At 54.3% G+C, this 12,817-nt stretch overlaps 5 protein-coding genes across 5 annotated transcripts; 3 read left to right on the plus strand and 2 right to left on the minus strand.

Moving 5' to 3' along the window:
• Positions 1–1,157: 1,157 nt before the first annotated feature.
• On the minus strand, positions 1,158–3,357 carry GLOTRDRAFT_53785 (WD40 repeat-like protein). Its single transcript, XM_007862227.1, has 7 exons — positions 3,187–3,357; positions 2,343–3,131; positions 2,029–2,292; positions 1,766–1,976; positions 1,435–1,703; positions 1,326–1,370; positions 1,158–1,266 (listed from the first exon to the last, which is right to left on the minus strand). Exons 1-7 carry the CDS (start codon positions 3,340–3,342, stop codon positions 1,261–1,263), a joined length of 1,740 nt encoding a protein of 579 aa, XP_007860418.1. The 5' UTR covers positions 3,343–3,357; the 3' UTR covers positions 1,158–1,260.
• A 183-nt stretch (positions 3,358–3,540) lies between these two features.
• On the plus strand, positions 3,541–5,905 carry GLOTRDRAFT_135627 (uncharacterized protein; the record flags this gene model as incomplete). Its single annotated transcript, XM_007863134.1, has 7 exons — positions 3,541–3,717; positions 3,776–4,080; positions 4,151–5,215; positions 5,266–5,470; positions 5,520–5,551; positions 5,610–5,841; positions 5,897–5,905. Exons 1-7 carry the CDS (start codon positions 3,574–3,576, stop codon positions 5,903–5,905), a joined length of 1,992 nt encoding a protein of 663 aa, XP_007861325.1. The 5' UTR covers positions 3,541–3,573.
• Positions 5,906–6,016: 111 nt separating this feature from the next.
• Positions 6,017–6,271, plus strand: GLOTRDRAFT_109290 (uncharacterized protein). Its single transcript, XM_007863135.1, has one exon. The coding sequence runs from the start codon at positions 6,058–6,060 to the stop codon at positions 6,247–6,249; it is 192 nt and encodes a 63-aa protein (XP_007861326.1). The 5' UTR covers positions 6,017–6,057; the 3' UTR covers positions 6,250–6,271.
• Positions 6,272–8,009: 1,738 nt separating this feature from the next.
• On the plus strand, positions 8,010–9,890 carry GLOTRDRAFT_53796 (WD40 repeat-like protein). Its single transcript, XM_007862228.1, has 3 exons — positions 8,010–8,230; positions 8,285–8,501; positions 8,562–9,890. Exons 1-3 carry the CDS (start codon positions 8,062–8,064, stop codon positions 9,703–9,705), a joined length of 1,530 nt encoding a protein of 509 aa, XP_007860419.1. The 5' UTR covers positions 8,010–8,061; the 3' UTR covers positions 9,706–9,890.
• Positions 9,891–9,892: 2 nt separating this feature from the next.
• On the minus strand, positions 9,893–12,725 carry GLOTRDRAFT_69257 (OPT oligopeptide transporter). Its single transcript, XM_007863136.1, has 6 exons — positions 12,620–12,725; positions 12,427–12,569; positions 11,727–12,373; positions 11,603–11,672; positions 11,331–11,546; positions 9,893–11,275 (listed from the first exon to the last, which is right to left on the minus strand). Exons 2-6 carry the CDS (start codon positions 12,512–12,514, stop codon positions 10,206–10,208), a joined length of 2,091 nt encoding a protein of 696 aa, XP_007861327.1. The 5' UTR covers positions 12,515–12,569; positions 12,620–12,725; the 3' UTR covers positions 9,893–10,205.
• Between the last annotated feature and the right edge of the window lie 92 nt (positions 12,726–12,817).

The raw sequence follows: 12,817 nt of genomic DNA on the forward strand, positions 1-12,817 counted from the left end.
TTATAAGGTCTCAGGCTACTCTGCAATGAAGAACTTGGTGCTTGGACTTTGCATTGTATGTAAATTAATCTATTCATCGAAAATATAGCAACAGACCCCTAGACACTCGCGCATTATTGTTTCACTATCGAAGAAATGGCTTGCTATATTACCGTCAGATTTTATCCCCGTCCCCCCGCCGTCAATGCGCGGATGAGCAGAGGACATGCTCGAAGAGCAAGCCTCAATCCGAATCGGGCAGTCGACGAACGTCAATAAACCAACAGTAAACCGACGCGTCGTTAGTCGCTTAGCTAACTTACATAATTCCGGTGAAACCTCGGACGACGAGTTGGGCCAGCCGTCTCATAGCGTCCTCATCCTCACCGTTCGGCTTAATCAGGAAACACAGCTATAAATAAATTACATTATATAAGCCATATTAGATAACATCTTCACACACGCCCTAGCAGAGAGGATCGAGGACGCGAGACGGATGGTTCTAGGAGCCTGGGTCTAGCAAGGAACGACTGGCGAACTGGGTATTTATGACGAGGTCGAGGTGGATCGATGTGAAGCAATTCACCAAATATATCTTGTTGTTCTGATAGGCGTATCTCGACGCGAGACGTGCTTGAGTCAGTACTCCTGCCTTCGGCAACCTGAGCTGATTCCAGGCGGATTCCGCCGTTCATATACAGTACATAAGATTAAAGCCACGCAACTGGCTGTGGCCCAACAGGAGATGCTGAAAGTGCCCGAGAAGGACTTCACAGAACCAGCTGCTGGAAGAAGCCTGGACTTACCTTCGCTATGACGATGTCCTGATGTTGCTGCATAACGCCATTCGGGTATTTACCCCTTTACGCTCTGGGAACAGAGGGAGTCGAGAATTGACGAGGAGAGGAAGATCCCGGTACGCGGCTGCAGAACCCGTGGTTCTTAATACTCAACCTCAGAGCCCGAGTAAGGGATAGCCCGAGGAGTCCCTTACTCGGGCTCACAGGTGATTCGCTACATCAGATGGCGCACCTGCACATACACAAGACACTGGGGCTTCTACCGGAGGACCTTGTGAAATTTCACCTCGAGTCGGGGATAGATTCCCATTCTCCTGGTTTTGCGGTTACGGCTCCGCGTGTGGAAGTGGCCTGACGGCGATCTTCTTACTCTTATGACCAGCTTAAGCTCACTGCGACTATTGCAAAAGTGAGGCAATTATTACACAAGGACCAACGAGCCGAGCCGAAGGCATATTATACATCGTATTGGTACACAGGATTAGTCCTGCAAGTGACAAAGTAAGTAAACGAGGATCGCTGAGAGAAGGGGAACTAGATACTGACCCATAGTTTTATCAGGCCGTCCCACGATGCGGTGACAACCTTAGACTATTAAATAGTCAGAAAGACTGTTGATAATTCACATGATCTTGCGTGCTGTAAAGGGACTCACAGTCTCATGCGGTAGCCACTCATGGGCGATGACTACCTTGGAGTGGGCCATCAACCTCTTCTTGATCCTGCCGGTCTTCCACTCCCAGAATACCACATTCCCCTCGGCGTCCCCACTCGAGATCCACTTTCCGTCGGGTGAAAAGCCGACCTGGCATGCGTAACCCGCAACCGTATGACCAGCAAATCGCTTCTTGCGGTTTTGTCGGAAAGTATCCGTGCTATATATAAGGATTTGGTTGTCTAAGGACTGGGCGGCGAAATATTTGTCTATTCGGGCGAATATGGTAAGTGCGAATAAACTATCAGATAACGTGGCGCTCGGCACATACTGGATGGGTGTAGAGTCACGGCAGGCATTGAGTGCATGTAGGGTTCGGCAATATACTTGATCACCACGGGGATGTCCCAATCCCATGCCCGGATAGTCTTGTCGTCGGAGGTGGTGACAAACCGTCGATTTTCGTCAACGAAAGTGATGGTGTTCACGGGCCCGAGATGCTGGTCGTATTCCTGGGTAATCTCGCCCGAATTCATGTCGTACTGTTGGGGCTGTCAGCTAAACATGGGAAGATTTACGTGACGTTACACTGACCTGTACAATCTTCTTATCACTCATGCCGGCTAAGAAGATATGTTGTTTATCCTCGTCCGGGTGAAACTTTATACAGTATGGGATCTTGCCGTTGCTAAACCGTTTCAGACATTGTCCGGTCTCCGTGTCCCACAGCTTCATGCTGCGGTCGTAGGAACACGAAAGGAACCTGCGGCCATCGTTGGAAAAGGCCAGGTCCTTTACGGCCTTCACGTGCCCGTGGAAGGTCCTTAAGCAGTTGCCACTCGTATAAACGTCCCAAAGCTGTGCAGGTGACCCGTGAGGCACATCCGTGGAGCAATACTATAACGTACCTTGATCTTAGTGTCCATCGACCCACTCAACATGAGATGGCCAGTTTGGGGGAATAGCCGTATAACCGAGACTGCGTTCGTATGCCCAGTCCAAGTGTGCACACAAACTTTGGGAATGAAGCATTCTTGAGACCCTGGCTCTTCCTGCAATTGTGGTGCCTCCGATATAGGCGGGTGCATGTATGTCCGGCCCTGATAGTCGGTCATTGACTTGCCGTGGAAAACAGATGTCTCTTGACCCGGTGCACCGCGCTTAGGTTTGGCCTTTTTGGTCTTGATCTCTTCCTCAGGTTCGTCTTCGTCGTCTTCTTCTTCCTCCACGTCAGCGCCCTCTGGGAGAATGCCTTGTGGCTCGTCACCCTCCCATGACGCCCATGGCCCGACATAGGCGCCTTCGCCATCCACAATCTCAAGATCACCTTTGGCCTTTCTCTTGCGTTTGAGTTCCTTCCTCCGCTCTTTTGGGACCGATAGCGAGCCGAGCGTTGCGTACCCATTGGCGGCGGCAGCTTCAGCGTTACCTAGAAGTGCCGGCGCATTGGGATCTATTGAAGGGTTGGCCGAGTACCCGAGAATGGAATAGGTCAGATGTTGCTGCCGGAACGCGTGGTCGGTCATCTCCTGTTCCTCCACATGGCCGGCTAACGCGTTCTGCGTAGCAAATCGATTCGTAGGACCGAAGGGATTCTCGGGGCCCTGGGTGGGGAGGGTCATGGACTCGAGAGGGATGTTGACGTGCATTTGGGTGTCGGTCGGGCGCGTGATGAGGGACGTTTGGTGGAGGGGGTCCTGTGCATGGGTGTCAGACATCCTGCACCAACACCCACAGACAGTTGCGACGCACCTCAGCCAGAACATCTGGGGCTGCATTAGCCGCCACTGGCCGCGAAGGCTGCTCCTCCACGCGTGGTTTCTTCGTCACCGGCAAAGATGAGAGATTGAAGACATCCTGGGTTTTTGAGGGCCCCGCCTCGTCGTCAGACGAATAGTCGACGATCATACTAAGATCCGTAAGTCCGCACCGCCGACAACGTTCGCGACGACTTAGAGTACACACCTGAGCGGTCGCAAGCAAACAAACTAAGCTCGGTACCGCGCCACGGCTTCCTTACGTTACGGTCACGTTGCGCCGCCGGTTTACGCGCTCGGGGGCAATCTCTGAGAACCGGACCAAATAGGGCCAATGAGAATGTCGATTAACCTATGTTATGCTCTGCCCACCCGATGAGAAATGATGGAGAGGAACGTCGGAAGGCCCTGGACTGCTCAAGAAGATGCGTTTTTGAGGCAAGCGGTCGCTATTCACGGGGAAAACGACAACTGGAAGACTATCGCCCAATTCGTGCCAGGTAGAACTAATAAAGCGTGTCGAAAGGTATGCGCTTCCTGCCCATTCCCAAGCTCTCCATTGCTTGATTAGACTTTTTCTGTAGAGATGGAGGCATTCTTTGTCACCCAATGTTAAGAAGTCTGCGTGGACGCCTGAGGAAGACGAGCTCCTGTTGCAGCTCTACGCGAAGCATCACACGAAGTGGTCGCTTATTGCGCGTCAGATCCCCGGTCGCACGGACGACGCTTGCTCGAAACGGTACAGAGAGGCCTTAGATCCATCTCTGAAGAAGAGTGAATGGACACCGGAGGAGGACTCCGTATTATTAGACTTATACCAGAGGCTGGGAGGCAAATGGGGTCAGATTGGCCAGGAATTGACACGCAGCGGTCTAGCTTGTCGAAATAGGTGTGTTCACTACGCCAGTGTGCTCTAGTTAGTTTGGCTCAAACAAGCTCATCGACAACTCTTGCCTTAGATGGAGGCTCCTCGAGAGAAAGAAGAGCCACGCTCAGCCTTCTGTCGCTCTTGATCCGGCCCCTGCTGTTCAAAATACTACACCAGCATCTGATCCTTCGGTCTCGTCGTCATGGACCGATCTGCCAGTGCTCTCTTACTGGCAGACATATACCACGGATGCCCCTTTGTCTCTGGACGGAGCAGAAACAACCGGAATAGACACCAGCCATGGGATTATACCTAGGGTCGATCCCCCACCTTTCCAATTCACATCGTCCTCTCTGAGTTCTGCGCTGTCCACTCCGAGGCCCCAGCCGAGGTTACCCCCGGCACAGCCTCCTGACAGTGAGCAACAACGTCCGCAATTCAATTATGAAATTACGAGCGGCCAGATACACGTTGACTGCGATCCACAGAGCGCCGATCTTCATAGGAATGTCGAGAGGTCGCCAGATATACCTGTATATAATCCTGAGTACGGTGGGCAGGTGCAGGCCTGTCCTCAATCGTACAACTTCGCGCCTAACGGTTACGCCCCTATCGATGTCTCTGCCCACACATACGGCGACAATCGCGCCCCATGCACTCAGATCTCTTTGGGCCATGACTGCCCGCCGCAGGTCACTTCGATATCCTTTGCTCACGATGGCCATGACCGCCGGAACGAACATCAGGACATCGTCATGGGCGAGGGAAACCCGGATAACCAGAACTGCTTTCCATACCATCAAAACATATCGCCCGTCTCTGAACACAACGTTTCACCTATCACCATCACCATTCCCGAGTCGCAACACGTTCCTGAGGATAGCCATCTGCCGGATGTCTGTCCGTCCCCTTACTCTTCGTACACCCCCACGGCTGCATCACCTCGCCCTCCGGCCGTCATACAACTCTCGCCAGCGGAGCCAGATCTCCATGGGATAAGTGAGACCAGCTCACGCAATTCGCCCGCCGGCTCGGGGCCGTCAGGCGTCCGTCGCCGCGGACGAAGCCGACCTTCTACGGCCACGGCGCAGGGCGCCCGAAGGAAGCAAGGAGACCGACCGCGCAAGCTCGACTCGGATCTACCGGTTTCTTCAGAGTGAGTGATGATGCATTTCGACGTGCGCATATTACTGACGCGGTCAATAGCCCTTCCATCAAGGCCTACGCTTGTGGTCATCCGCAATGCTGGCCTGCTTCAGCTGCCACCAGCTCCTCGATATTTGCCACCTCCCACGGCCTTTCTGAGCACTGTAAGGAACGGCATGCTGACATGAATATCATCGCCGTTGGTGGCACTGGCAATGACCAGCCATTCCGGTGTGGGTTGGAAGGATGTGGGAGGGGTTGGAAGGTATGTCGCATGACCTTCAGCTAGGATTCATGGTTGACACGGAGTCCAGAGTCTGAACGGACTGCAGTACCATCTACAAGTGTAAGTCTTCCTGTCGGATCGATAGATGATTTGACATTCGAACCGTGCTTCTCGATAGATCCAAGGCGCACTTCATCAAGGCAATCACGACCGCTTCCGCTCCTTCTTCGCCTCCCGCCACCCCCGCCGACGCCGCTTCAAATACAGTTCTGTCGGGCCTAAATAGTGACGGCAGCGTTGCCGTGAGGTCCTCCACGAAGTATGAGAAACGGAAGGAACATCGCTGTCCCCACCCATCGTGCCCCAATGTATACAAGCAGCTCAGCGGGCTGAGATACCATCTTCTACACGTACGTGGTCTTATATGGGCCCTATGCCCGGCCCTTCATCGCATTCATGTGACAGAGTTGCTAATGAAAACGGGCATTTTCCCACAATTTAACAGGCTCATCACCACGGGTTACCTGTGCAACTGTCTGATGTACCGCCGACATTGGCCAGAAAAATAAAAGAGAAAGAATCCAAGGCCAGGCTCAGGCTGTCGTTGAGCCCAGACACCGACATACATGTATAACATGACTGACATGGTCTCATCTGTCGACGATGCGCTTCGTTCCGGACATTTCCCTTCGCATATGTATTCATTCAAACACGGGTCAAATCACTGTTTTTGCTGTCACCTCTGTACCATGCTATCGACGTCCTCTGCTTTGGTCGCTCACTTGTATACCTCGGACAAAACTGTTCATATGCAGTAGCTGTGTATTATTTAGATTGTAGCATGTCATTCACTGGCGATTTACGGGCCTATGTCATCTTCCTTTGTGGACTGTGCATTCGTCGAGAGGGCTGCAGCCCGAGCACGATTCCCTGCGCCGACGTTGAAGGACGGATTACAAAGGCATGAAAGACTCCGAGAACATAGGGACATGGCAGCAGAGCCTAGCCGGCTTGAGTAATTGTCACCTCCTGATACACCGATGTGTGTGCGATGCTCAACCTTAAGACAGGATGGGGTCAAATTGATAAGCGCACGGAAATTATTGCTGTCCATTCAGAACGATAACAAACAATTCACCACGCAGTTTCAGTGTGAACAAACCAAATCTGAACTGGATGGAAGATCTTGGAGCATTGCCACTGTGAAAAAAATCGTGTAGCAACAAGAAAGATTGGTCATCGACCGCCTCCGGCACCGAACTGTGATGCCCTGGAGTACACGGTAAGTCCCATGGTATTTCAAATGCAACGCGGCACGAAACATACAGATCTCTAAGTTGCGGGTCATTCATTATCTCCGACATAGAGGGCATTTCTCCGCCCTGCATACGGTTCATCTAGGACGCCGTTGGGTTAATTTCAAGTGAATAGGACAGGCACAGATGATAACCAACCATATTTGCGACCGCGGGGTTGGACATAAGGCGCTCCATCCCTCCGTTCTGCATCATCTGTTGGGCCATTTGCATGAGCATGGGATTTCCTAACAGACCGCCAAGATCGGGCATCCCCCCGGCTCCCGCTCCTGCTCCCGCTCCTCCCCCACCACCCATGTTCCTCAACATGTCAGCCATACCAGCCATGTTACCCAACCCTCCTCCAGGGCCCGCCCCTGCCCCTGACCCTGAGATACCTGTGGTAGGATCCTCCAGAGGGGGCATCTCGTCATCATCATCCGGGACGATACGAGCCTCTGCGTTCTGAAGGCCCTGCTTCAGGCTGGCATTGGAAGGATCTTTCTCCAATCCTCGCTTGAACGCGGCAGCTGAAGCTCGGTAGTCTGCTAGACAGTAATGTGCGTGTCTGAATGATGGGAACGTATTCAGTCTTATGCTACCTGAAACGGTCGATAAGACTCGACGCTGACGATACTCACCCCAAGCGATGATATGCTTTGGCGAAGGAGGGGTCTACCTCAATGGCCTTCTCGGCGTCTCCGATAGCGGCCAAATGATCCCCTTTACTTGAGTACGCAGCAGCCCGATTCGAGTAGTAAACCGCGTTGGTGGGGTCCAAGTCGATAGCTTTACCGTAGGACGCGATAGCGTCATCGTATTTCTTGCTCGACATGAATGCATTCCCTTCCGCCTTGAACTTCTCCGCGTTTGCCTTATCTTGGGCGGATGGACCCTTGGACGTGGAAGGCACCGAATTCGATGGCCCTGCAGCGGGGCCGCCCCCCACCTTGTCTCGAGTCTTCAGGAATACATCGAATATGGTCTGGAGTGTCGCAGGCTTGATACTGAGCTTGCTACATTGCTCCTCATTCGCAGGATCGACACCAAAGGCTTCGCCGATACATTGGACTGGTGATGCATGAGTCCCTAGGTACAACCTACGACCAGGGGTGAGTTGACTTACTGGCAACCTCAAGACCTTCCCTATCGTCCTGCTTGACTGTTCCGTCCTTTATGGACTGGTTCAAGAAGTCGATAATCGAGAGAACAAGTCGCTGCTGCTTTTCCGACATGAGATGGATGGCCGCCGTTTCGTAAAGGAATAAACAATCGTCAACAAGCGCGACTTTGGGTTGTACACCGCGTTGGCCTCATCCGGCCAGGCTCTTTAGTATGTTCTTCTGCGCCATCTCTGGTGAAGTCCCCCAGGACCCGGTGGTCTCTGCGAAATCCGGGCATGTGTACGAGCGGCGTCTCATTCAGAAGTATATCAACGAAAATGGCACGGATCCTGTGACAGGAGAGAAGTTGGAGGACTCCGACCTTATTGCAGTCAAAGCTAGTGCGTTCACTGTCTACGCCTCCGCTCGAGCCGTTGTAATAATCCTGTTGCCAGGCCCTAATGCTGCTCCGCCACGAGCACCCGCGCAGACGTCCATTCCTGCCCTACTGCAGACCCTCCAAAATGAATGGGACGCGCTCGTGTTGGAGACCTTTGCTCTCAAACAACAATACAACTCGACGCGTCAGGAGCTCAGTTACTCTTTATACGCGCAAGATGCAGCTACTCGTGTTGTAGCGCGGTTAATGAAAGAGCGTGACGCTGCCAGGGAGTGAGTGGTTCAGCGTTTTCTTAGTGGCGCTCCATTCTGAGACAGATCTTATGTTTGCAGCGCCCTTGCCAGCGTACAAGCCTCAATGGGCATTGCGCCGTCAGCGCCGTCAGGTGGAGACGTTGAGATGGGCGATGAGGGTGCAGGAGGCCTTCCAGCAGATATCGTGTCTCAGATTGACGAGACCCACCAAACTCTGTCCGCCGCCCGCAAAAAGCGCAAGCCTCCCGCGAACTACGCCACTCCTGCTGAAGTCAAGACCTTCAAGGCTAAGCACACCATTCCCTCTCTCCACTCTGCCTCCCCTGCTGGTGTGACTGCCTTGGCCGTTTCGCGTGTTGACCCCTCACACTTCCTCACTGGTGGTAACGATAAAATTGTTCAGCTCTATGACAGAGATACGGACAAGGTCTTGGCCACCCTCAAAGGTCACACCAAGAAGGTCAATCATGTCGCATTCCGAGAGAAGGACGGCGAGCCTACGCTATTGATATCTGGCGGAGCGGACAAGATGGCGAAGATCTGGTCACATGACGCTACGTCTGGCGAGTATTTGCCCAAGTCTACCATCCGGTCTCACAAAGGCGAAATTACTGGTCTGGCTGTACACCCCACGTCAACTATCCTCGCCCTTGCTTCCCACGACAAGTCATATTCACTCCACGACTTGACCAACTTCAAGCAAGTTTACTTCTCCGCACCGGCGGATGAACCTCTCACGTCGCTTTCCATCCATCCCGACGGCATGCTTCTGGCAGTCGGCACGCCAGCATCTACCATCCAAATATACGATATACGGTCCGGCGGTATTGCTGCTACACTCACGCCGGAGGGTAGCACACCGTTCACGGTACACACTACCAGCTTCTCTGAAAACGGATACCACCTGCTTGCGCCAGACTCCTTGTCATCCATGGCTGTCTGGGACTTGCGTAAGCCTAGAATTGCGCACTCGATAGCCTTGGGCGATGATTTCAAGATCAACAAGGTGACTTACGATTACAGTGCTCAATTGTTGGGTGTGGCAGGGAGCGAGGGTGCGCGGGTATATGCACACAAGTCATGGGAGGAGCTTGTCAGGTTTGAGGAGGGCGGCGAGGTATCCGACATTGTCTTCGGCCACCAAGGCAAAGAGATATGGGGGGTCACAGGAAGAGAGGTGCGGGTTTGGGGATCTACTGACGAGAGCATGGAGACTGCTTAGTTGTAGAAATTCTTTTTTTGTCCATCTCTGTACTACGAAAAGACGTTCTATCGAGCGCACGCAAGGGAGTCTACTGCCAGACCCATAATCTGAAGCAGCTAGTCTTGCATTCTTTAGCTTATCGCTGAAATCACCAGCGGCAGTCTTCATCGCTTTCAATTGTGGGCCATGTAGTATCATCAAAGCGTCTCGCTCGTGCATGTCATTTTGTAAGTAATACAGCCAAAGGGTGATGATACAGGTAATCGTCACTGTGTCGAAAAGGAGCTTGATCAAAGCCCAATCATAAGCAAAAGCGGCATCAACCGCATCCAAAGTAAGAATGAGAAAGTAACCAGGAGAGAGAAAGCTGTGAATGATACAATGCTGGTAAAGAGGCCATGATGCTGTACAGGAGTCGTGAGATATGCGTTTAGCAATAATTGAACATAAGAAATATAAGATCGTTTGAATCATCTAGAGCAGGACATGCCTGACCACACGCCCTCAAGTAATCGAGCTCAAGATGGTCGTACTGCGGACGTGAACCCGTTGATGGGATCTGGCATCTTGAGCGGGAGACCCATCGCATCCGCGGTGTTCATCCACACCGTGTTCCCCCACCACTCGAGGTTGATGCCGCCCTTGGGCATGAACAGCGTGAAGAAGATGACGATCGAGCCGATCGCGACACCCGAGTCCAACGCGGCGGAGAGGATGTAGTTGTAGCGCATCCACCAGCGGAAGCGGTAGCGCCGCACGACGTACTGGAAGACGAAGCCCGTGAACGCCCACGCGGAGTAGTTGATCCCGCTCGCGGGCGGGAGCGCGGTGACGCCCGCGAAGAACACGGGCATGTTCACGTACCGCCAGAGCGAGTGCGGGTAGCGCCGCGCGAGGTAGTAGAACGGCACGGGCGCGACGGCGCCGATGAGGAAGAAGAACACGAGCGGGTAGTACAGCGCGCCGGGGCCGAAGAAGCGCGCGGGGCCGACGCCGCCCCAGATGAGCGAGGCGGTCGCGAACGTGTTCGAGCTCGGGCAGATGAAGCCGTGCTCCTGCTGGTCCGTGCAGATGTCGGGGATGTTCTCGAACATCCACGCCTGGACGAGCACGACGACGAAGCAGCTGACGACGCTCGCGATCGTCTGCGCGGCGAACATGATGCGCGGCGGCACCTTCATGTAGTGGCCGAGCTTGAGGTCGCCGGAGAAGGTCGTCGCCTGCGAGACGGAGATGTAGCCGTACGTCTTGAAGAGCATCATCGCGACGGGCCGCCCGGGCAGCATGTAGCCGACGACGATCTCGACGAGCGTGTTGATCGGGATCTGCTGGTTCGTGATCGCCTGGATCATCGCGGCGGGGAGCGTGAAGACGGCGGCGATGAGGAGCGCGATGATGTACGCCCAGGTGGGGAAGCCAGTCGGGTTGGTCTCGATGGCGATGACGCCGAGGATGAAGCAGACGAGACCCAGCAGGCCGTACCAATATGCAGGCACCTCCTTGTACACCTGCATGAGCCGCGAGTGGACGTCGCGCTCGTCACGGATCGTGCGGCGGAATTGACGCATGATGTCCCGGCGGTACCACACTGTCAAGTATCAGTGAGCACATGCACGAACAAAAGGCAAAGCACTGATACATACGGAAAGTGTGCACGAAGATGGACGTGAAGATCGCGAACGCCGGTCCGTACGAGACGATGAACGTCGCGGACAGGAACATGGGCGAGTACGCCTCGAATTTGTCGACGTCGAAGATGCCGTCCGTCACGATGGCGGAGACGTTGTACTGCATGCCGAAGCGATCAAACGCGCCGCTGGACGACATGGGCAGGAAGGCTGTGAAGAAGACATTCTTGTCTGTGGAGTTGCGCGCGGTTAGCAGGTATATTACCAGATGCTACAGAAAAGCTCACAGTAAATGATCGGCGTGAGGATCCAGAAGAAAAAGATGAAGGCGACGAGAGTATTCGCTTCTGCCCACCACTAAAAACAGAAAGTTAGCTTAGAGTTCCTGGGAGGGAGGGGAATGTCACGTACGGGGGAAACCAACGGACTCCCGATGTACGCGATCATGCTCCAGTCGAACGTGAACAAGCCCATGCCGAGCCCGGACAGGGTCCCAAACAGCTGGTTGACCACGACATTGTTGGGCGCGATCCAGCACACCCAGTTGAACATGCTCAAGCCCGTCCAGAGGTACCCGGGCACCCAGTACCACACAAAGCTGCAGCACATCGCGACGAGGAAGAACTTCTCCCTGCTCCAGTGCCGCCGCTCCTTCTTCCCGTAGTTCCGGTGCAGCGTGTTGAACAGCGCGGCGTTGACGAGCGCGCCGGGCCAGATCATGCTGCTCGGCCACACGACGAACTGGCGGATGAGCCCGGCGAAGGAGTAGCCAATGACCTGCGAGGAGATGCACAGCAGGAACTGGTAGCCGAGCCCCCAGTTCTGGTTGTAGAAGACGCGCTGCGTGAGGATGGTGTCCGTCGCGTACGCGCCCATCTGCGTCACGTTCGCCATGACGGTGATGACGGTGTGCTCCTTGATGTTGAACGGCCCCGGGTTGAGCGACATGGAGAAGCGCCCGATGCGCAGGCGCTTGGCGGGGAGGAGCCATTCGAGGAACTTGCCGCAGGGGAGGGCGACGAGCTGGACGACGAGGGAGGTGAAGAAGACGGAGGGGTCTGAGGAGGGAAGTTCAGTGGAGTTGGGGTGAGGTGAAGGCGGCAGGGCTTACAGCGCAGACTGAAGAACTGGTTGCATCCTGGGACGAGGATAGATACGATAATCCCCAGGAACCACATCCGGAAGGTATTCACAGGCATGAGAGGGTCGTCGGTGCTAGCCACCGCGGCTCGCACCTCGGGGTACGGCGAATCACTGGTAAAGGGTCAAAATCCACCCAGCGGCAGAACCACCCCAGCACTCACTCGTTGAACTCAATCTCGTGCTTCAAATCGGGCGTGCCCGTCGTACTCCGGTCGCTGTCATCCTGCGACTCCGTGTCGACGTTCGTCGTGCCGGTGAAGCCCTCGGACGCGGACACGGCGCGGAACTTGTTCTCGTGGGCGTCGAACCCGCTGGAGACGGACGGGCTGCTGGGCACGCACGTGCTCAGATCGTAGTTG

The sequence above is a fragment of the Gloeophyllum trabeum genome (assembly GCF_000344685.1).
Source record: "Gloeophyllum trabeum ATCC 11539 unplaced genomic scaffold GLOTRscaffold_00001, whole genome shotgun sequence".
NCBI classification, from domain to species: Eukaryota; Fungi; Basidiomycota; class Agaricomycetes; order Gloeophyllales; family Gloeophyllaceae; genus Gloeophyllum; species Gloeophyllum trabeum.